At 54.2% G+C, this 23,142-nt stretch overlaps 2 protein-coding genes across 3 annotated transcripts; one reads left to right on the top strand and one right to left on the bottom strand.

Annotated features, from left to right (window-relative positions):
• The first annotated feature begins 955 nt into the window (after positions 1 to 955).
• Positions 956 to 11,113, top strand: FLOT1 (flotillin 1). Of its 2 annotated transcripts, XM_021553924.4 has the most exons (12): positions 956 to 1,144; positions 1,733 to 1,808; positions 1,888 to 1,978; positions 3,451 to 3,594; positions 4,924 to 5,043; positions 5,598 to 5,693; positions 6,231 to 6,383; positions 6,786 to 6,967; positions 7,808 to 7,853; positions 8,936 to 9,073; positions 9,678 to 9,833; positions 10,483 to 11,113. In XM_021553924.4, the coding sequence occupies exons 1-12, from the start codon at positions 1,102 to 1,104 to the stop codon at positions 10,591 to 10,593; spliced, it is 1,356 nt and encodes a 451-aa protein (XP_021409599.2). In that variant the 5' UTR covers positions 956 to 1,101; the 3' UTR covers positions 10,594 to 11,113. The 2 variants fall into 2 exon arrangements, with proteins under 2 accessions (XP_021409599.2, XP_085421399.1); XM_085565273.1 differs by lacking the exon at positions 1,733 to 1,808.
• An 842-nt stretch (positions 11,114 to 11,955) lies between these two features.
• Positions 11,956 to 22,980, bottom strand: LOC110483781 (tubulin beta chain). Its single transcript, XM_021553923.4, has 4 exons — positions 22,781 to 22,980; positions 18,521 to 18,629; positions 16,401 to 16,511; positions 11,956 to 14,520 (listed from the first exon to the last, which is right to left on the bottom strand). The coding sequence occupies exons 1-4, from the start codon at positions 22,835 to 22,837 to the stop codon at positions 13,463 to 13,465; spliced, it is 1,335 nt and encodes a 444-aa protein (XP_021409598.1). The 5' UTR covers positions 22,838 to 22,980; the 3' UTR covers positions 11,956 to 13,462.
• Positions 22,981 to 23,142: the final 162 nt, after the last annotated feature.

The raw sequence follows: 23,142 nt of genomic DNA, 5'->3' as shown, positions 1-23,142 counted from the left end.
AGCTATGCCTGTGTCCCTCCCCTGACATTCATTTCCTGCTCCATGTCCCATGTCTGAGGTGTCCCCAGGAGGGTTTGGCCATGTTGGGTTCCTGGAGGGACAGTGGGGTGGGGGGAGGGGTCAGACCAGGCCTTGCTGTCCCCAGTGGTCCTTGAGTGTCCCAAAATCTGGGCTCGGGATCTCAGAGAGGTTCCCTGGCCATGACCACAGCCATGACACGAGCACGAGATGGCCGTGAGAGTGACCATGAGTGGGTCACGGCCTGAGATGGCCATGGATGGCCATGGCCATGACACAACCACAATGCTGACCAAGATGATTTGGACCGAGAGATGACCATGGGTTGGCCATGGCACAACCATGGCCTTGAGGTGGCCCTGATGTGATGGTGGCCATGAGGTGACAATGAAGCGACAATGACATGAGAATGAGATGACCGTAAGATGATCGGGACAATGAGACGACCACAAGACGAGCATGACACCACCATGGCCATGAAATGATGAAGGCCTTGAGATGACCATGACTGTGGCCATGACAGGATCTTGACCAAGAGGTGACCGTGAGATGACCACTGCACACTGTGGCTATGTGGTGATCAAGACCATGAGATGACCATGACACCACCATGGCTGTGAGATGACCGTAATGCGGTTATGGCCATGAGCTGACCATGAGCTGACCAGGAGCTGACCAGGAGCTGACCAGGAGCCGGCCATGGTCTGGAGCTCCCCGGACCCCGTCACTGCCCTCACCTCAGGTTCATCCCGAACTGAAATTTTCATTTCCATGGGTAATACGGCAATCTGAGCAGGGCGCAGCCAATGGAGCGCCGAGGAATCAGTGACGTCACAAGTTGCCAGGCAGAACAGATCTCTCCTTCCCGCCGTTGGCACGGCAGCCAATGGGAAACCGCGCGTTCGGTGACGTCACCGCGCTAACGCGGAAGTAGCGGGCGCGGGGGCTGCCGGGACAGGGGCGGTGGACGTAGGTCGTGATCGATCCCGATCGATCCCGATCGATCCCATCGCTCCCATCGATCCCGGTCGGCAGCGATTGATCCCCATCGGTCCCATCGCTCCCCGGCTCTCCCCCGCCGCGATGTTCTTCACCTGCGGCCCCAACGAGGCCATGGTGGTGTCGGGTGAGTTCGGGGGGCCCGGGGGCTCCTGGGGCCCCCCAAAACTCCCGGGAACGCCCAGAATCCTCCCTAAACCTCCAGGGAACCCCCCCAAAACTCCCAGGAACCCCCCGAATTTCCCCCCAAACACTCCTGGGGACCCCCTGCATCCTCCCCCTCAAAATCTCCTGGGAACCCCCAAATCCCCCAGAATTTCCCAGGAACTCCCAGAAACCCCAAAAACTCCCGGAAAACCCCAAAATCCCCTCGAAGCCCTCCAGGGAACCCCTGGCATCCCTCCCCCAAAATTCCTGGGAACTCCCCCGGGACCCCCAAACCCACGCGGGGACTCCTTGGACCCCTCCCAACCCCTCCAACCCCTCCAGGGACCCCCCAAACCCCTCCCTGAGGGTCTCCCCCAATCCATTCCCCCACCCCAGGCCTCCTGGGGCCCCTCCCCCAAATTTTCCTCCCAAATTCCCCTCCCAAAAATTCCTGGAGGTCTCCCCCAGACCCCTCCCCGTGATTCTTCGGGGTGTCCCCGTGTCCTCCCCGGGGTTTTGGGGTCCCCCTGGAGTTTTGGGGTCCCCTTCAGCTCTCGGTGCCCCCCAGGTTTCTGCCGCAGCCCCCCGGTGATGGTGGCCGGGGGCCGGGTGTTGGTGATCCCCTGCCTGCAGCAGATCCAGCGGTGAGCAGGGGCTGGGAGGGTTTTCTGGGGTTCAGGGGGGATCCCCCGAGATTTGGGGTGACCCCCCCGGCCCCCCCAGGATCTCCCTGAACACGCTGACGCTGCCCGTGCGCAGTGAGAAGGTTTACACCCGCCACGGGGTGCCAATCTCTGTCACCGGCATCGCCCAGGTAACCCCTGAATGCTCCAAAAGCCACCTCAAAGTACCCCCAAAAATACCCCAAAAACATCCCAGAAATTATCCCAAAAATCCCCTATCGGAACCGCCAAAAATCCCCTAAAAATCCTCCAAAAATCCCCTCCTGGACTACCAAAAATACCCTAAAAATCCCCACCTTGGCTTCCTAAAGTCCCCCCTTTGGAATCCCCAAAAATCCCTTCCTGGACACCCAAAAAAACCTAAAAAATCGCCCATCAAAACTCCAAAAATCCCCTTCTGGACCCACAAAAATCCCCCAAAAATACATTCAGGATGCCCCAAAATCCCCACCGGGATCTCCAGAATGTCCCTCAAAAGCCCCAGTCTTCCCTGGTCCCCAACAGCCACTGGGACTCTGAACACCTCATTCAGAGCCCCCAAAAATCCACTCAGAACCCCAGAGTCACTTTGGGAACCCCAAGAATTCCTCTCAGGTCCCCCAAAATTCCCTAGGAACTCCCATAATCCTCCCCCTGAACCCCAAATATCCCACACAGGTACCCCGAAAACCCCCTCGGGACCCTAAAACTCACACTCTGAGCCCCTGAAATCTCCTTGGAGCCTTCCAGAAATGCTCCAGGACCCCCCAAATTCGCCCTGGCACCCCCAAATTTCCCCGGGAACCCCCAAATCCCCCCCTGCGCTCCCCTGCCCCAACCAACCTGGGCGGTGTTGCCCTTTTAATGGAGGTTGTGGTGGGGCCCACCTAAGAGTGTTCTTAAAGCGGCAATCGTGGTGCAAAACAAAGGGGGGAAGGGGAGGAGCCCTTTAAAGGGGGTTTGGAGTGGTGGGGCCCACCAAAAACATTTAAAGGGGTAAAAACACTCCTAAAAAGGGCATTTGGGGGTGGGGAATCCCTTGAAAGGAGCTCGAAGTTTGGGAGATCCCCAAACCCTGGGATGGGAGGGGGAATTCTCCTTAAAAAGGAGATTGGAGTGGTGGAACCCAAAAAATCTTTGAGAAGGGAAAAACTCTTAAAAAACCCTTAAAAAACCTATTAAAAACCTTACAAACTTTTTAAACACCCTTTAAAACACTTTAAAAAACCTTAAAAAACTAAAAGAGTTTGTGATGGGACAACCTCCCTAAATCCTTCTTAAAGGGGTCAAGGTCCAATCCTTGATCAGGCTTGGGGTGGTGGGGACCCCAAAAACCTATGTGGGGGGGTCTTGACCTCCCTTATAAAGGGACTTGTGTTGGTGGGGACTCCTTTAAGAAGGGTAAGACACCCCCAAAAATGGGCTGGGGTTGGTGGGGACCCCCAAGCCCCCTCCAAGAGGATGAGACCCCTTAAAATGGCCCAGCCCTGGTGGTCCCCACCCTGTCAAGCAACCAGCCTCTTAAAAGGGCAATGCTATACCTACACCTTAAAAGGGCCGTGCCAATTTTGGGGGGTACCAGGGGCGGCTGGGGGATCCCCAGGTGATCCCAGCCCCCCCTCAGGTGAAGATCCAGGGGCAGAACAAGGAGATGCTCGCAGCTGCTTGTCAGATGTTCCTGGGAAAGTCGGAGAGCGAGATTGGCCAGATCGCCCTGGAGACGCTGGAGGGCCACCAGCGTGCCATCATGGCCCACATGACTGTGGAGGTGGGGCTGGGGGGAGCCACGCCCATTTTGGAGAAGCCACGCCCCTTCCAGAACAGCCACACCCACTTGGGACCCAACCAAACACTCCCCACTTGGGATGAGATGTGTCCCTTTTAAGAAGGCCCAGATCTCAGGAGCCACGCCCCTGAGGTGGCTGTGCCCACCTGGATGGACACACCCCCTCAGGGACAGGTCACCCATTCCCTTTGGGGTGGGATGTGGCCTTTTAAGAAACCTCTCCCCCATTTGGCCCATAAGCTCCACCCCTTGAAAGGCCCCACCCCTGGAGGAGGCCACACCCACTGGTGAAGCCACACCCCAAAGATGTCACTCTTGTTAAAGCTCCACTCACCTGCTCACAATTCTCCTTCCCTGGCCCCACCCCCTTTAAAGCCACACCCACACCTGCCCCATCCCTGCCATGTCCCACCTGCCATCTTGGCCCTGTCCCAGTATAAACCCCACTCCATCTCACAGCCACACCCACCAGCCCCCACCCCATGACTCAAGCCCCACTCCCCAGGCCAACCCACGCCCCTGCCTTAATCCTGACCCTCCCCTCAGTTTGGGCCATGCCCACCTGGCTCCACCCAGTACAAACCACACCCACGGCTCCACCCCTTACACAAGCCACACCCAACTCACACCACCTCCTTGCTCCAGCTATGCCCATTTTGGGTCAAGCCACACCCGCTAAACTGAGCCATTCCCCTCACTCCAACCTGGGGTCAAGCCACGCTCCTTTGGCTCATTCCAGGCCCCAAACACTCAAGCCACATCCCCAATCCCAAACCATGCCCACCTGGCTCCACCCCTTGGTTCAAGCCATGCCCATTTTGTAGCTAGCCATGCCCACTGGGTCAAACCACGCCCACCTATCCCACACCTTTGTACAAGCCACACCCCCAAACAAACCCACAGTAACCTGGCTCCACCCATTGTCCAAAGCCACGCCCACTTGGCTCAAGCCACACCCCCAGGACAAAGCCCCGCCCACCTGGCACCTCTGGATAAGCCACGCCCACCAGCCCCGTGCCCTTTCTCTGCTAAGCCCACCTTATTTTGTCCCTGCCCCTTTGAGCCCCACCCCACTAAACCCCACCCAGTTTGAGCCCCAAACTGCTTAGCCCTGCCCCGCTGAGCCCCACCCTGCTAAACCCCCCTCTCTGGGCTGCACCCTGCTAATCCTCGCCCAACTTGAGTCCCACCTTACTGAGCTGCTCTCCCTCGAGCCCTGCCCAGCTTAAACCCCACTCTTGGGCCCTGCCCAGCCAGGCCCTGCCCCCATCTGAGCCCCGCCCCACTAAGCCCCGCCCCGGCCCCGCCCAGGAGATCTACAAGGACCGGCAGAAGTTCTCGGATCAGGTTTTCCGCGTGGCCTCCTCCGACCTGGTGAACATGGGCATCTCCGTGGTCAGCTACACCCTCAAGGATGTGCACGACGAGCAGGTGACACCTGGCATGCTTGGGGACAGCTGGGGACACCCGGGCATGGCTGGGGACACCTGAGCTATTGCTGGGGCACCTGGGCACAGCTGGGGACAGCCAGGATACACCTTAGATGCAGCTGGGGACAGCAGGGGAGAGCTGGGCACACCTGGGGGGCAGCTGGAGATAGCTGAGCACGGCTGGGCACAGCTGGGGCACAACCGAGACACACTCAGGACGCACCTGGGACACACTTGGAGACGCCCAGGGACAAGATGGCAACATTGGGACACACCTGGGCACAACTTGGGGCACCTAAGACACTCCTGCGATTTGTCTGGGGGGGATGGGGTGACACAGGTGTGACAGAGGTGTGACACAGGTGTGACAAGGAGGTGACACAGGTGTCCCTGTGCAGGATTATCTGTGCTCCCTCCCTCAGGAAGGGCCACATGGTGCAGGTGCGGGGGTGACAGAGTGAAACAGGTGTGACAGGGAGGTGGTGTGGGTGTGACAGAGGGGTGACACAGGTGACAGGGAGGTGCCACAGTTGTGACAGGGGTGTCCCCGTGCAGGATTACCTGCGCTCCCTTGGGAAGGGCCGCACGGCGCAGGTGCAGCGCGACGCCCGCGTGGGAGAGGCCGAGGCCAAACGCGATGCCGGGATCCGCGTGAGTGACACTGGGGACATCTAGGGACACACCTGGGAACACTGGGGATATTGGGAACACCTGGGGACACCTAGGAGAAGCTGGGTCACACCCCCAATATTCCCAGTACTCCCAGTACTTTCCAGTGCTCTCCCTGTGGCCCCAGTTCATCCCAGTACTCCCAGTACCCCCGATAGCCACAGTACCCCATTCCCCAGTGTCCTCACAGCCCCTCCCAGTGCCCCCAGTACCCCATTCTCCAAAGTGCCCCAGTACCCTCCGTGCTCCCAGTGCTCCCAGTACTCTCCCAGTTCCCCACTAATCCCACTCCAGCATGTCCCAGTCCTTGTCCAGCCCCTCCAAATGCCCTCAGTACCCCAGTCCCTCACAGTACTTCCAGTGCCCTTCCAGTCCCTTTCCAGTTCCTCCCAGTCTCTCCCAGTACCCCCATCCCCCAAACTGCCCCAACACCCCCAGTGCTCCCAGTACCCCATTCCCCAGTCCATCCCAGTCCCTCCCAGTCCCTCCCAGTTGGTCCCAGTGCCGCTGTCCCTGCAGGAGGCGCGGGCGCGGCAGGAGCAGGTGTCGGCACAGCTGCTGAGCGAGGAGGCCACGGCGCGAGCCCAGCGCGACTTCCAGGTGGCCCAGGCTGAGTGCGACGGAGCCGTCAGCGCCCGCAGGGCCACGGCTGAGCTGGCGTTCCAGCTGCAGGTGAGGTCACACCTGGACAGGTGACACACCTGGGACAGGCAACAAACACACCTGGGACAGGTAACACACATATCTGGGACCGATAATGCACCCGGGACACGTAACAAACAGACCTGGCGAGGCTGGAATGGAACTTGGGAACTCACCCGGAGCACCTGGGACCCCTCCAGAACACTGGGAATCTCCAAATCCTGGGGTTTCCTTCCCAGATTCCCAAATCCCAGGTGACCCAAGAGACCCCTCCAGATCACCTGATCTCCCTCTAGAAGCACCTGGGCCTCTGCATGTTGTTACCTGTCTCTGTGTCCCTCCCCTGAAGGGTTTTTGTGCCCTGTCCCTGTGTCCCTCCCTGGATCGATTGGTGACCTGTCCCCTTGTCCCCTGTCCCCGTGTCCCCCGCAGGCAGCCCGTTCCCAGCAGGCCATCGCGGCGCAGCGCGGGGAGGTGGCGCTGGTGGAGCGGGCGCAGCGGGTGCAGCTGCAGGAGCAGGAGGTCGGGCGGCGCCGCCAGGAGCTCGAGGCCACCGTGCGCAAACCGGCCGAGGCCGAACGCTACCGGCTGGAGCGGCTGGCCGAGGCACAGCGGTGAGTCACCGCCCCTTTAAGGGCAGCCATGCCCCTCCAGGGACGAACCACACCCTCCTCTGCTCAGGTGTAGTGGTGTTTTGGGGGGTCCCATGCCTTGCCCTTTTAAGAGAAGTGTAGACTTTTAAGAAATAACACCCTCACTGTGGTGGGTCCCACCAGTTTGAGTGGAGTCATTGCTCCTTTAAGAGAAGCCCTGCCCATTAAAGGGGGTCACACACCTGGTGGACCCCCCCCCAGTAAAGTTGAAGCCATTTAAGAGAAACCCTACTTGTTACAGTGAGTCCTATTCCTGGTGGGTCCCTCCCTAAAGGTGAAGCCATTGCCCCTTTAAGAAGGAGCCACACCCACTTCCAGTGGCAGTGGTGGTGTTTTGGTTGGTTCCACCAGTCTGGGGTGAGCCGCTGCCCTTTTAAGAGAGGTGATGTTGCTTTAAGGGGAAGCCACACCCTCACTGTGGTGGGTCACAGGAGTTTGTGTGAAGCCATCGCCCCTTTAAAGACAATCCCCACCCCTTGAGGAGAGACACACTCTCACCATGGTGGGTCCCACCACCTTTGGTAAAGCTGTGGCCCTTTTAAGGGAAGCCACACCTCCTCCCAGTCAGCCACCATCATACCTTGGTGGGCCCCACCAGCCCATTTTCTAGCCATGACCCCTTTAAGAGACACATTGCCCCACCTGCATGCTTCCATTGCCCTTTTAAGACCCACAATTGCCTCTTTAACATAAGCCACGCCCCTTTTGAATAAGCCACACCCCTACTCTGGTGGGCCCAGTCATATTTCACCATTGCCCCTTTAAGAGCAGCCCCACCCCCTGACTTGGCGCCCCCTACAGGACGCAGGTGCTGCTGCAGGCGGAGGCGGAGGCTGAGAGCCTCAAGGTGAGTCTGGGGGCCCGGAGGGCTTTGGGGATCCCAGGTGAGGTCTGGGGCTCCTCAGGGGATTTTGGGGGTCCCAGTTGCATTTTGTGGCCCCAAATCTGGGAATTTTTTTGTTCTCTGGGGGATTTTTGGCTCTTCCAGAATTTCAGGGGGTCCGGATCCCGTTTTGGGGTTCCCAATCCCATTTTTGGGGTTCTCGATCCCTTCTTCAGGGATCCTGCCACCCCTTTCCAGGGGTCCTATCCTGTTTTGGGGTCCCCAATCCCATTTCGTGTCCCTGATGCCATTTTGAGTCCCTGACGCTGTTTGCACTGTCCCTAATCCCGTGTTGGTGTCCCCAACCCCATTTCCAATGTCCCCAATCCTGTTCCTGGGTTCTCGATCCCGTTTTGGGTCCCCAATGCCGTTTTGGGTTCCTGATCCTGTGTTGGTGTCTCTGATTCTGTTCCTGGGTCCCTGATCCCATTCCCGATGTCCCCAGTCCTGTTTTGGGTTCTTGATCCCATTTCGTGTTCCCAATCCTGTGCTGGGTCCCTGATCCTGTTTTGGGTCCCGATCCTGTTTTGGGGTTCATGATCCCATTCCTTGGGCTCTGTCCCTGTTTTTGGGTTCCTGATCCCGTTTTTGGGGGTTCTGTCCCCAGTTCGGGTCCCTGATCCCATGTCAATGTCCCCAGTCCCATTTCCAATGTCCCTGATCCCATGTTGGTGTCCCTGCAGGTGACGGGTGCTGCCCATGCTGTGGCCTCCCATGCCTGCACCTGGGTTCCCAATCTCGTGTCGGGTTCCTGATCCCATTTTTGGGGGTTCTGTCCCCATTTTGTGTCCCCAGTCCTCTGTCAGTGTCCCCACTCTTTTTTTGATGTCCCCAATCCCATTTCCGAAGTCCCCAATCCCATTTCCGAAGTCCCCCATCCCGTTTTGTGTCTCTGCTGGTGACGGGCATTGCCCGTGCCATGGCCATGGCCTCTCGTGCCCATTCCTGGGTTCCCAATCCTGTTTTGTGTCCCTGATCACCATCAATGTCCCCAGTCCCGTTTCCGACGTCCCCATCCCGTCCCCATCCCGTGTCGCGTTCCGCAGGTGACGGGCGCTGCCCGTGCCGCGGCCGTGGCCTCTCGTGCCCGCGCCGAGGCCGCGGCAGCTGCAGCCAAGGCCGAGGCCTTCGGGCAGTTCCAGGACGCGGCCGTGGTGGATCTGGTGCTGCAGAGACTGCCCCAGGTGGGGACAGCGGGGACACCTGGGGACTCTGGGGACACTGGAGACGCTTGGGGACGTTTTGGGGATACCTGGGCATGTTTTGGGGACACTTGGGGACATTTTGGGAATGCTTTGGGGACACTTCGGAGATGTTTTGGGGACATCTGGGGACATTTTCAGGATGGCCTGGGGACACCTGGGGACACTGTGGGGGTGTTCTGGGGTGTTTTGGGGACACTGCAGACACTTTGAAGATGTTTTCGGGACGGAATGTTTTGGGGATACTTGGGACACTTTAAGGATGTTTTGGGGACACCTGGGGACATTTGGGGGTGTTTTGGAGACACTTGGAGACACTGGGGCCACTTTGTGGATATTCTGGGGACATTTGGGGATACGGAGATGTTTTGGGGACACTTGGGGACATTTTGGGGATCCTGTTTTGGGGCTGATTTTGGGATCCTTGACTTGGGGCTGATTTTGGGGCTGATTTGGAAATCCCTGATTTTGGATCCTGGTTGGGGGCTGATGTGGGGGTGGTTTAGGGCTGATTTGGGGATCCCAAATTTGGGGCTGATTTGGGATTCCTGATTTGGGGCTGATTTGGGATCCCGGCTGGGGACAGGTGGCCGAAGCGGTGGCGCAGCCGCTGCTGGGGACGCGCCGGGTGACGCTCGTGGGCGGCTCCGGGGCCGTCGGGGTGGCCAAAATCCCCTCGGAAATCCTGGACTTGGTGACGCGGCTGCCGGGGGCCGTGGGGGCGCTGGCCAGGGGCTCCCAGGTGAGCTGGGGGGAGTTTGGGGGGGTCCCAGAGGGGATTTGGGGTGAACTTGGGGGTCCCAAGTGGAGTTTGGAGCACCCCGGGTGAATTGTGGATGATTTTTGGGTGGTCCTGGATGGGGTTTGGGGAATCCCAGGTGAATCTGGAGAATCCCAGAATAATTTTGGGGGGGGTCCCAGATGGAATTTTGGGTTCCAGGTGGAGTTTGGAGCATCCCAGGTGTATTTTACAGTGAATTTGGGGGATTTTGGGGTCCCAGGAGGAAACTGGGGTCTCTGAGTAGATTTTGGGAGGTCCCCAATGGATTTTAGGGTGAATTTTGAGGATCTGTGGGGGCCCAGGGGGTATTTTGGAGGTCCCAGGTGAGGTTTGGGGGTCCCTGAGGGATTTTGGGGTGAATCTGGGGGGATTTTAGGGGATCCTGGACGGGCTGAGGAGGGTCACTGAGGGGATTTGGGGGGTCCCAGCTGGATTTTAGGGTGGGTCTGGGGGATTTTTGGGGGTCCCAGGGGGGATTTGGGGGGACCCTGGATGGCTTTGGGGGTCTCAGGTGAGATTTGGGCTGAACTTTGGGGATTCTGGGGACATTTGGGGTCCCCTGGGGGAAGTGACACCCCCAGGTCCCCCCGTCCCCACTTTGTCCCCTCAGGTGACCCCAACGGAGCCCGAGGCTGGCACCGGAGCCACTGAAACATCCCCGAATGTCCCCAAAGTGTCCCCAAATACCCCCAGAGTGTCCCTGAGTGCCACCCCCCAGTGACACCAAAGTGTCCCCAGTGTCCCAAAGTGCCACCACCCCTTAGAGCCACTGGGACCCTGCTGTATCCCCAAAGAGCCACCCAAGTGCCACCATATCCCAATGCCACTGCGTCCCCTAAGTGCCACCAGTGGCTCCTGAGGCCCCTAAGGTGCCACCGGCCCCAAAGTCCCTTTGTCCCCAAAGTGCCACCATGCCTTGCATGTCCCCAAAGTGCCACTGCTGTGATGTCAGCATGTTCCCAGTGTCCCCGAAGTGCCAGCCCCAATGTCATCATGTCCCCTAAGTGCCCCTGTGGTGTCTGTCCCCAAAGTGTCCTGAAGTGTCACCACCCTCTGGTGTCACTTTGTCCCTAAAGTGCCATGCCAATCTCATGTCCCAAAATGTTCCACAAGTGGCACCCCCAAATGTCACCATGTCCTCAGTGTCCCCGGAGTGCCATCACTGCAGTGTCTTCCTGTCCCACGTGTCCCCAAAGTGCCACCACGGCAGTGCCATGTCAATAAAGTGTGTCCTGTCACCACCTTCAGTGTCTCCAAAATGTCACTACTCCCAGTGTCACCATGTCAATAAAGTGTCCACAAGGTGCCACCACAGCAGTGTCCCTTTGTCCTTTAAATGCAACCACCCCTGCAGTGCCCCCAAGGTGCCACTGTGTCCCCAAAGAGCCACCATCTTCCCTTTCACCATGTCCCAAGTGTGTCCCCAAACCCTTGTCCCAAGTGTGTCCCCAGCCAGTGACATTCCTGTGCTGTCACTGCTGGAGCCACTGAGGGGGGACTGGGGACCCCAAAAGGACACGGGGACACCCTGGGGACATCAGGGGGACAGTGAAGGGGACACAGATGCCCCAGGTGACATCAGGGACCCCTCTGAGTGACCCCAGGTGACAACAGGAACCCTAAAGAGGGACATAGGTGACATTGGGGGGACACCCTCAGGGGGGGCATGTGGACTCCAGGTGACAGTGAGACCCTCCAGGTGACACTGGGACTCCCAAGATAGACATGGGGACCCCCAGGTGACCCTGAAATGACACTGAGACCCCCCCAGGTGACACTAAAGTGACTCCTGGACCTCCCAGGTGACCCTAAGGTGACACCAAGACCCCTCCCAGTGACCCCCAAGGTGACAATGAGACACTCCAGGTGACACAGGGACCTCCAGGAGGGACATGGGGACATGCAGGTGACCCTGAAGTGACACTAGGACCCTCCAGGTGACACTGGAATGCCTCAGGTGACCCCGGTGACGCCCAGGTGACACTGGGGACCTTCAGGAAGGGACACAGGGAACCCCCAGGACACTGCAGGTGACATTGGGGACCCTCAGGTGACCCCAGAGTGACACAGGTGACACCCACAGTGGCTTTTCCATCCCGAGTTTATTCCGGACCCGGGGGCGACTTTTCAATATGAAAAACCAAAGAAACGGGAAAAAAACAAAAACATCCAAAAAATGGGAGAGAGCAACCGGACACTGGCACGGCGACGGAATCGGGAAAAACGGACAGAAATGGGTAAAAATGAACAAAAAAATGGGAAAAAAATCATTAAAATGGAGGGATACGAACCCAAAAGAAGGAAAAATGGGTAATAAAATGACTCAATAAAAATAGGGAAAAATCAAGTAAAAACTGGGAGAAAGGACCCAAAAGCTCGGAGAAAGGAATGGAATTGGACTGAGAGAGACCAAAACTGGGAAATAAAAGAGCAAAAATTGGAAAAATGGAAAAAAAGACTAAAAATGGGGGAAACTCGCCAAAAATGAAGAAAAATGGGTGAAAATGAAAACTGAAATGGGGAAAAACGAGGAAGATTAATCAAAAAAAGAAAAAATGACAAAAAACATGGAAAATAACAAAAAAAGGGGGAAAGAAACAAAAAATTGGGAAAAACTGACAGAAACTGGGAAAAATTAAGAGAATTTGGGAAAAAATACAAAAAACATGGGGAAAATGGAACCAGAGTGGGGCAGGAGAAGGGACAGGAGGCCACGGTGGGAGTGGGGGAGGGGCAGAGGTGTCGATGATGATGATGGTCAGCAACTCTTCCATGATGAGAGTTAAGGTCAAAAACTCTTGGAGGCTCTTCCATGATGAAGGTCGAGGGTTTTTCACGGACCATGATGAAGGCCAAGGGCTCTCTGAAACTGTTCCATGATGAGGATGATGAAGGTCAAGGCCAACTGATGAAGACCAAGGGCTGAGGGTGATGAAGAAAGACTCTGCAAGGACCATGATGAAGGCCAGGAGCTCCTGGAGACTCTGTGAGGAGGATGATGATGAACTCTGGGAATTCGAGGATGATGAAGGCTGGAGACTCCTTGACGATGATGAACCTTGGGGATTCTTCAACGATCATGGAAGTTGGAAGCTCTGACAATGATCAGGACTGGAGGCTCTTCAATGATGATGAAGACTGGGGATTCTTTGAGAATGACCATGATGAAGGCTGGGGACTGTGAGGACAACGCTGAAGGCTCGGGACTCTTCAAAGATGATGATGAAGGTTAGGAACTCTTCAATGCTGATGAAAATTGGGAACTCCTCAGGAATGAAGATGACAGAAGTTGGAAGGTCTGACCATGATCAAGATTGGACACTCTTCAAGGGTGACAAAAGGCCAAGGACTCACTGATGACGATGAAGGTTGGAGACTCTTCAAAGATGGTGAAACCTGGGGACTGTGAGGACAACGCTGAAGGTCAGGTGGGGACTCCGCTGCCGCTGATGACCAGGGCCAACACTGACGATGAAGGACAATGATGAGGAAACTGAAGGCGCCGCCCACCGGTTGACGCCTCTCTGGGACAACACACCGGGAAGGGGAGGAGCAACACTGCCGAGCACCACAACCTCTGGAGAAACCCCTCAGGCCTCCTCTTCGGCCTCCTCGCCGAAATCCTCCTCCTCCTCGGCCGTGGCATCCTGGTACTGCTGGTACTCGGACACGAGGTCGTTCATGTTGCTCTCGGCCTCGGTGAACTCCATCTCGTCCATGCCCTCGCCCGTGTACCAGTGCAGGAAGGCCTTGCGCCGGAACATGGCCGTGAACTGCTCCGAGATGCGCTTGAAGAGCTCCTGGATGGCCGTGCTGTTGCCGATGAAGGTGACGGCCATCTTGAGGCCGCGTGGCGGGATGTCGCACACGGCCGTCTTCACGTTGTTGGGGATCCACTCCACGAAGTAGGAGCTGTTCTTGTTCTGCACGTTCAGCATCTGCTCGTCCACCTCCTTCATGGACATGCGCCCGCGGAAGACGGCGGCCACCGTCAGGTAGCGGCCGTGCCGCGGGTCGCAGGCGGCCATCATGTTCTTGGCGTCGAAGACCTGCTGGGTGAGCTCGGGCACGGTGAGGGCGCGGTACTGCTGGCTGCCCCGCGAGGTCAGCGGCGCGAAGCCGGGCATGAAGAAGTGCAGCCGCGGGAAGGGCACCATGTTGACGGCCAACTTGCGCAGGTCGGCGTTGAGCTGGCCGGGGAAGCGCAGGCAGGTGGTGACGCCGCTCATGGTGGCCGACACCAGGTGGTTGAGGTCGCCGTAGGTGGGCGTGGTCAGCTTGAGGGTGCGGAAGCAGATGTCGTAGAGCGCCTCATTGTCGATGCAGTAGGTCTCGTCCGTGTTCTCCACCAGCTGGTGCACAGACAGCGTGGCGTTGTAGGGCTCCACCACCGTGTCCGACACCTTGGGGGACGGCACCACGCTGAAGGTGTTCATGATGCGGTCGGGGTACTCCTCGCGGATCTTGGAGATCAGCAGCGTGCCCATGCCCGAGCCGGTGCCACCGCCCAGGGAATGGGTCAGCTGGAAGCCCTGCAGGCAGTCGCAGCTCTCGGCCTCCTTGCGCACCACGTCCAGCACCGAGTCCACCAGCTCAGCACCCTCCGTGTAGTGACCCTTGGCCCAGTTGTTGCCGGCACCGCTTTGGCCTGGAAAAGGGGTGGAAGGTTTGGGTTGGGGTCTTCAAACCTCTTTTGAGAACCGTTACACGACCTTTGGAGACCTTTAAACCATCTTTAAGATTTTCAAGAACCTTAAAACCACATTGGGAAGCCTCAAAATAATCTTTGAGAACTTTTGAACTAGACTTGACCATCTTGGGGACCCTCAAAACTTTTCTGGAGACCCTCAGAACATCTTTGGGGACCTTAGGGACCTTCAAAGCATCTTTGGGGATCCTCAATCCAACCCTGATGACCTTGAAAACCCTTGAATCACCTTTGGTGATGATAAGCACCTCCTTCCCACCTTGAGAATGCTCAAGCCACTTTGGGGACCTTCAAACCATCTTTGGGGACCTTTGAGGCACCTCTGAGGACCCCTGACCCCTCAAGCTTGGCCCCTTCCTGTGGTGACCCTCGGCCTGTGGGAGACATGGATGGGTTGGGTTGGGGTCATCGAGGTGACTTTGGGGACCATCAAACCACAGCTGGAGACCCTCAAACCAATGCTGAGGTCCTTGAAGACCCTCAAAACCTTTTTGGGAATCTTCAAAAACCTTTGATCACTTTCGGAGATCTTCATAATAATGTTGCAAACCTTGGGAACCCCTCAAACCATTTCTGATGACCCAGGGCAACTCTTCACCACCTTTGGGACCTTCCACCTGACCTTGGAGATCCTCAGGGACTTTAACTCCACCCTGGGGACAGCTGGGGACTCTCAAACCCATCTTTAGAGATCTTGGGGACTTTTACCCTGACCTTGGGGATGCCTCTGGCTCTTTAAATTCAGCTTGGAAGAACACTTGAGGACCTTCATGCCACCCTTGGGGACTGCTCAACTCTACCCTGGGGTCAACTTCGGGATCCTCAGCTCTCTCTTTAGGACCTTCAGCCCCACTCTGGGGACACCTGAGAACCTTCAAACCCATCTTGGGGGGACACCTGCAGATCGTCATCCCACTGTGGGGACCTTTAACCTGTATCTTTTACAGGGACACTTGGAGACCTTCATGCCACCCTTAGGACCTCCAACCGCACCCTGGGGACACCTGGGGACCTTGATCTCCCCTTTGAGGTCCTGCCATCCATTGAGACCACCACCACTGTCCCAGGTATGTCCCAGGTGTTTCCTACACATCCTAAATGTCCCCAGCTACCCCCAATATTGCTGAGTGTCCTCAAGTGTGTCCTGAAATGAACCTGATGTCCCTGAGAGTCCCCAGGTGTCCCCCAAATACCCGGAGGTGTCCCTAATGTCCCTCAGCAGCCCCCAGGTGTCCCCACATGCCCTTGAGCCTTCAGGTGTCCACAGGTATCCCCTATGTCCCCAGGACTCCCAGGCATGTCCCAGAATGTCCCCAGATGTCCGCAGCCATTCTTGCCATGTGCTGACAGTCCCCAGCTGTCTCGACCACCCCCAGATGTTCCTCAGGAGCCCCCATATACGTCCTAACTGTCCCCAAGTGTGTTCCAATGTCCCCAGGAGCCCCCAGATGTCTCCAGGTGCAGCCCACATGTCCTCAAGCATGCCTGAAGTGCCCCAGGTGTGTCCCAGACGTCCCTGAGCATGCCCAAGATGTCCCCAGGTGTGCCTGGAGGTATTTCCAGATGTCCTCAATGTCCCAAGAAGCCTCCAGGTGTCCCAGGTCCCAGATGTCCCCAAGCATGTCCCCAATGTCCCCAGGTGTGCCCCCAGATGTCCCAGGTATCCCCAAGTGTGCCCAGGAGTGTCTCAGTTGTGTCCCCAGGTGTGCCCCCAGGTGTCCCCTCAGGCAGACCCAGGTGTCCCAGGAGCTCCCAAGTGTCCCAGATGTCTCCAGGTATATCCCAGGTGTCCCCAGGCATGTCCCAGGGGTGTCACTCACCAAAGACGAAGTTGTCAGGCCGGAAGATCTGCCCGAAGGGGCCGGAGCGCACTGAGTCCATGGTGCCAGGCTCCAGGTCCACCAGGATGGCCCTGGGCACGTATTTACCCCCTGGGAGGGACCAAAAACAGGGAAATTCACCCAAAATCCTCCAGCATGGCCCTGGGCACCAATTTACCCCCTGGGGACAGCAGGAATGTCACCAAAACCCAGAGAATTCACCCCAAAACCACCCAGAGAATTTACCCCAAAACCTCCAGCATGGCCCTGGGAATAGATTTGCCCCCTGAGGAGTGAACAAAACCCGGAGAATTCAACCCAAAACCAGGAGAGTCACCCCAAAACCACACAGATTCACCCTAAAAGCACCCAAATCACCCTAATAAACACCTGGAATCACCCCAAACCCACCCAGAATTACCCCAAAACCATTCCAAATCACCCCCAAACCACCTGGAATTACCCCAGAAACCCCTGGAATTAGCCCCCAAAACCACCCAGAAACAACCCAAAACGTCCCAGAATTCCTACAAATACCCGTAATTACTTCAAAACCATCAAAATGACCCTAAAACCACCCAGAACTGCCCCCAAAATGCTCAGAGTTAACCCAGAAATACAAAAAATTGCCCCAGAAAAATCCAAAATAGCTCCAAAAATATCCCAAGCCACCCGCAATGACGCCAAAATCTCCCAAACACCCACAATCACCCCAAAACCATCCCAGATGAGGCATTCATTAAACTACCCCAGATCACCTGGAATCAACCCCAAATCCACCCAAACTATACCCCAAATCACCCAAAACCCAGAAAAGATCACCCCAAATTTCACTCCAAACCCACCCAAAATGAATCCCAGAACACCCCAAATTACTCAAAAATGCTTAAAATCATCCCAAAATCTTTTCAAGTCACCTCAAACCCACTTCTCACCAACCCTAAAATATCCAAAATCTCTCAAAAATACACAAAATTGCCCCAGAGCACACCCCAAAATGACCTAAAACCAATCCAGAGCCCTCCAAATCTCAACCCTAAAGCACTACCAGAATGCCCCAAATAACCTTAAACACCCAAAACCTCCCTGATTCACCCCAAAAGGTCTCAATTCACCCCAAAACCAGCTTGAATGACCTAAAACATCCCAAAATACCCCAAATCCCCAAATTTATCCCAAACCAACCCCAAATGTCCCAGTGCACCCCAAAACTCCCCAATAACCCCAGAAGTGTCAAAATCACCCAGAATTCCCCAAAGCCACCCCAAAAACTCTCCTGGAGCAGCCCAGAATGGGACATGGGGACACGGGGGGGACAAAGTGACAACGCACAGGTGGCACTGGGGGGGACATCAGGAACAGGATGGGGGCCTAGGGGACAAGTGACACAGGGGGTGACAATGGAGGCACATTGGGGACAAGGGGGGGGGTGACAGAGAACAGCGTGACATGGGGAAGGGACAGGATGCAGCGACACTGAGGGGTGTCAGAGAATTGGGGGTGACACTGCGAGGTGACACCAGGGCATCCCTAGGATTGATGGTGACAGGATGACACTGTAAGGTGACAGTGGACAAATGACACTGAGGGGTGACACTGGGAGGTGGCAGGACAAGGTGACCCCACTGGCATGACAAAGGAGGGGGTGGCACTAAGGAACACGGGAGATGAGGTGATACAGGGTACGGACAAGGACAAGGTGACACTGGAGAGTGACAGCAAGACAGACAACGGTGACACTGATGGGGAACCATGGGGACACAGTGACATGGAGATGACAAAGTGACAACAGACAGGAAAGCGACATCGTGGTGGGGGGTGACACTGGAGACAAGGTGACAATGGGGAGGATGAGGTGACATGGGTGGGTGACCAAAAAAAACACTGTGGGAGTGATGAGGTGACACTGTAAGTGACAAAGTGACTGCACAAAGAGGTGACAAAGTAAAGTGACACTGGGGGCGTGACAACAGGACAAGTGACACTGGGGAGATGACAAAAGCCACCAAGTGCCACCCACCACTAATGAGTGACACAATGAGGGGGAGAAGGGCAGAGGAGCCCTGGGGGGCTGTGGCAGCTGTCCCCAAGTGCCACCAGCTGTCCCCAGCTGTCCCCACCTGTGGCCTCGTTGTAGTAGACGCTGATGCGGTCCAGCTGCAGGTCGCTGTCCCCATGGTAGGTGCCCGTGGGGTCGATGCCGTGCTCATCACTGATCACCTCCCAGAACTGTGGGGACAAGGGGACAGCTTAGGGACAGCTCAGGGACAGCCCAGGAGCGGGTCTGAGGCAAAAAACAGGGATTTAGGGAAAAAACCCGGAGGTTTTGGGAGGGAAAACGGGGATTTTAAGGGGAAAAGGGGAGTTGGGGGTGTGAGCAGGAGTTAAAGGGGTGGGACCAGCTGGGCCACACCCACTTTGTGACAACTGGGACCTGGTTTGGGGGAAAAAAGAGGATTTGGAGGAGAAAAAATTACTATTTAAAGGGCAACAATGGGGATTTTGAGATGAGAAATGGGAGTCTGGGGGTTAAAGAGGTGGGGCATAAGAAGGGGTGGGGTCAGCTGGGCTGTGCCCACCCCAGATTCAATTTTGGGGAAAAAATTTGGGTACTTTAAGGTGGCATGACAAGAAACCAAAGGGGTGGGGCTTAAGGGGGGTGCAGTCAGGTGGGCCACGTCCACCTCAGATGTCATTTTGGAAAAAAACAGGGTTTTGGGGCAAAAAAAGGGGGATTTTGGGGCTAAAAATGGGGATTTCAGGGTGGGAAATGGTTCTTGGATGCGTGACTGGGGTTAAAGGGGGTGGAGCTCAAGGAGGGATGAGGGCAGCTGGGCCTTGCCCACTTTGGTACACCTGGGACCTCATTTAATGGAAGAATATGAGGATTTGGGGCTAAAAAAAGTCAGGAATTTTAGTGTAAGAAACTAGGATTGTATTACAGGAAAAGGCAGTTGAGAAGCATAAAAAAATCCAGATTTTATGAGAAAAAACTGGGATTTTAAAGGAAACTGGGGGCATGGTCTGGGTTAAAGGGGTGGGGGAGGCAGGCCACGCCCACTTTGTGGCAACTGGGATTTGTTTTGGGGATTAAAAAAGGGGATTTTGGTACCTCATAGGAAGATCAAGATGTAAACCTGGCCACACCCACCTCCCCTAGGAAGTGTTTTTGGGGAAAACCTGAAGGATTTAGGGATTTAAATGAATTTGGCGGCGTGGCCAAGTGAGGCGTGGGATCCAGAAGAGCTCCCCCCTCATCCAGGACCAGTTTTGGTTTGAAAAATGGGGATTTTGGAATAAATAACATTTTAAAATAAATTTAGGCTGTGGTGAGGTCCTAGAAGGGTGCAGCTACAACCCAAAGCCACTCCAGGGCCCTCTCTGGGGGGAAAAAAGGCGATTTTCAGGATTTTCTGGTGGTTTGGAGGCGTGGCCAGGGCAGCCCCGCTCCCTAAAAAGGGCGGGAACGCGGGAAATGGCGGCAAACGCTCAAATTCAAACCAACGCCTCCAAAACCAGCTTTTTGCACCCAAATCAGGACTTTGATACCCAACTTCACCTTGGGGGGCTCCAAGTTTTGCATTTGAAGGCGAGATTCTACAAATGTGGGGGTTTGGGGTTAAAATGGGCTGGGGGAGAACAAAACATGAGGAAAAATGAAGTGAAAAAAGGGCAATTTTGGGGTAAAACACAAGTAATGTGGCAAAAATGGGGATTTTTGGAACGTGGAGAGAAAAATTGAGTTAAAATATTAATTTGGGTTAAAACTGGTAATTTTTGGATTTAAAATTTAAAGAGAGCTAAAAAATGGTGATTTGAAATAGAAATTGCAGTTTTGGCATGAGGGAAAAATGTATTTTAAACCCCACACCTTAGGGCCAGAGAAGAAAAAAGGGTTTAAAAACATTATTTTTGGAGATGAGAGAGAAAAGTGCATTAGAAATCAACAACGTGAGTTAAAAAATAAAAGAAAGATGGGCTTTAAAAGGCTGATTTAGGAGATGAGAAAGGACATTTTGGAGGTTTGAGAGTGAAAATGGGCTAAAAATTAAGTGATTTTGGGGGTGATGAAACAAATAGGTTAAAAAAGAGCAGTTTCGGGGAATGTAGGAAAAAATGGCTCAAAAAAATTTAATTTGGGGTAAAAATGGGTATTTTGGGCAAATTAAAAAGAAAAATTAGTTTAAAAGATCTAATTCAGAATATTCAGTATTTTTGGGTAAAAAAATTTCTGCATTTTGGAGCCTTGGGAAACTCATGGTTAAAAACTACAAAGTTTGAGGAAAACCGTTGGTTTGCGATTGAAATTGAGAGTTTAGTGAGAGGAATATAGATTATGGGGGGAATAGAATATTTAAAGGTAAAAGTTGCAAATTTTGGGGTGGAAAAATGCAGATTTGGGGCTAAACCGTAATTTTGGAGAGCAAATTTGACCTTTTAAATAACAATATTTTCTGTAGAATAAAAAATCTTTTTTGGACCTCAAAATCAGAATTTTGGTTCAAAACCTCCTTCTCAGTGCTAAAAAAAAAAAAAAAAATCGCATTTTGGGGTTAAAAACTCAAATTTGAGGCGTTCTGGAGAACAAAGATTTCGGCATGGGGCTGAAAATGGAAATGTTCACTCAGGGGGCAGGAAATGCAGTCTGCAGACACAAAGAAACGGGTTTGAAGCTGAAAAGGGTAAAAAGAGGCATTCTATAAAGAAAAAAAATTAAATATGAGTCTAAAAGCAGCCATTTTGGGGCTGAATATATTCAGGGGAAAGAAGGGATTTTTGAAGCAGCAAAAATGACAAGCAGATGTGAACAATTGCAAATTCCGAGGCCTAAACAATGCTTTTTGGTGCAAAAATCACCATTTTGTGCTTAAAAAAAAGTAAATTAAATAAAACCCATTAAATTTGGAGAAAGAGCAGTATTTTGAGGTTAAAAAAAAAAAAAAAAGCATATTCGGAAGCACAAAGCTGCAATTCTTTCCCCGACCCTCCATTTTGGGGCTGGAAACCTCCATTTTGGGGCTGGAACTCCCCATGAGCTGGAGAAAATGCCGATTTTAACCCAAAATCAGCTTCTAGAAAATAAACCCAGCCCTTTTTCTCTTCAAAACTTCCTACTTTGGGGATAGAAATTTTGATTTTGGAGCGAAATGTTATTTTGTAAAACAAAGATGCTGAGCTGGAGCTCCGAAGCTCCATTTTGGGGCTGGGAAAAAAAAAAAATGTTTTGGTGCCAAAAAGATGCATTTCAGCAGCAGGAAAAAAACTCTAATCAATGAAAAAAAATCACATAAATAAAAAAATTAACAGTTTAGTTTGCTTTCTGACAATAAAATAATCCATTTTAAAGGGTAAAAACGGCATTTCAGAGAAGGCTGATTCAAGGGAAGAAAAACATTAATTTTAAGAATGACTATTTCAATTTGAAGATCCAGAATCCACATTTAAAGAATAGATAAAGAACTTTTCTTGTTATAAAATCGTGAAGCTTAAAAATCTTCACTTTGCGGATTAAAAAAAAAACCAAAAAAATTCATTTTAGAAAAAACTGGGAGCACGCCTGTTATTTAGGGACTAAAAACATTTATTGTAGGTATTAAGCCGCTTTTTTATGGGTTGAATCCTCCCATTCTCAGGTCTGACCCCTCAGGGCGTCACGCCCCGTTTGGGGGTCAAAAATCTTCATTTTGGGGCACAAAATCCACATTTTTTTGAGGTAAAATTGGACTGTTTTGCCGTGAAAGTAGCGGATCTTAAGGACAAAAATACGCAATTATGGGGTGAAAACAACCGAGTTCAGTCTGAAAAAGGGGCATGAAAAATAAGAAGTTTAAAAAAACCAAACAAATTATGTTTTAATTATGAAAAATATTATCGTGGAAATTTTAATTCTGGGGTTAAATCCTTTAATTTCAGAACTCTTCGGCGCCATTTTGGCGCCTTCCCCGCCCATCCTCGGCTAGACCCTCTGGATTTGGGGCAAAAAGCCGCATTCACAGCCAAACCTATGAAATAGTCATTTAAACCGGGAAAAAAGAATGTTTTTTCCTTAAAGCACCCCAGAAAAGGCGATTTTGGAGGAGAACTGGCCGCGGTCCGGGGCCGCCGCCCTGAGCCGCCATTTTGCGGCCGCGTGTGGGGGGCGCGCGTTCGGCACCGCAAATCCTCATTTAGCAACAAAATCTCCGCATTTTCCCCCCAAATCCCCCCCACCCATCACCGCCCCCTCCCTCGCAGGCGCTTCTGCGGCAGGAAAGCGGCGATTCTGGGGTAAAATAGCCCCGCTTTGGGTCACCCTTTGTCTTGGCGCGCGGGGGTGGGGGGGCTCTTAAAGGGGCCACGCCGCCGCGGCAGCGGAGAGAGGCGGGGCCCGCCGCGCTCACCTTGGCGCCGATCTGGTTGCCGCATTGGCCCGCCTGGATGTGGACGATCTCCCTCATGGCGGCGGAGTCTGGCGGGGCGGTTCGGGCCCACCCGGACGGCGCGGAGGCGCTCGGAAAACCGAATTAAAAAACGTTAAAGAGGCGGCGCGGCCCCTTTAAGAGCGGAGCAAAGGCGCGAGCGCGACAGCGGTGAAAATGGCGGCAGCCGCGGCCCCGCGCGCGCTCATATAGGACAAAGCCGCGGCTCTCATTGGTCGGTGCCGCCCGCTTTCCATCCTTCTATTGGTCAATCTCGTCGTCAATCCAGCTCTCTGCTCTCCAATTGGTCTACGGCCTCTCTTCAGCCCCTCCCAGCGACGCTC

This window comes from Lonchura striata, chromosome 35 (assembly GCF_050655825.1).
Source record: "Lonchura striata isolate lonStrDom1 chromosome 35, ASM5065582v1, whole genome shotgun sequence".
NCBI lineage: Eukaryota > Metazoa > Chordata > Aves > Passeriformes > Estrildidae > Lonchura > Lonchura striata.
This window is presented reverse-complemented; position numbering and strand designations above follow the sequence as displayed.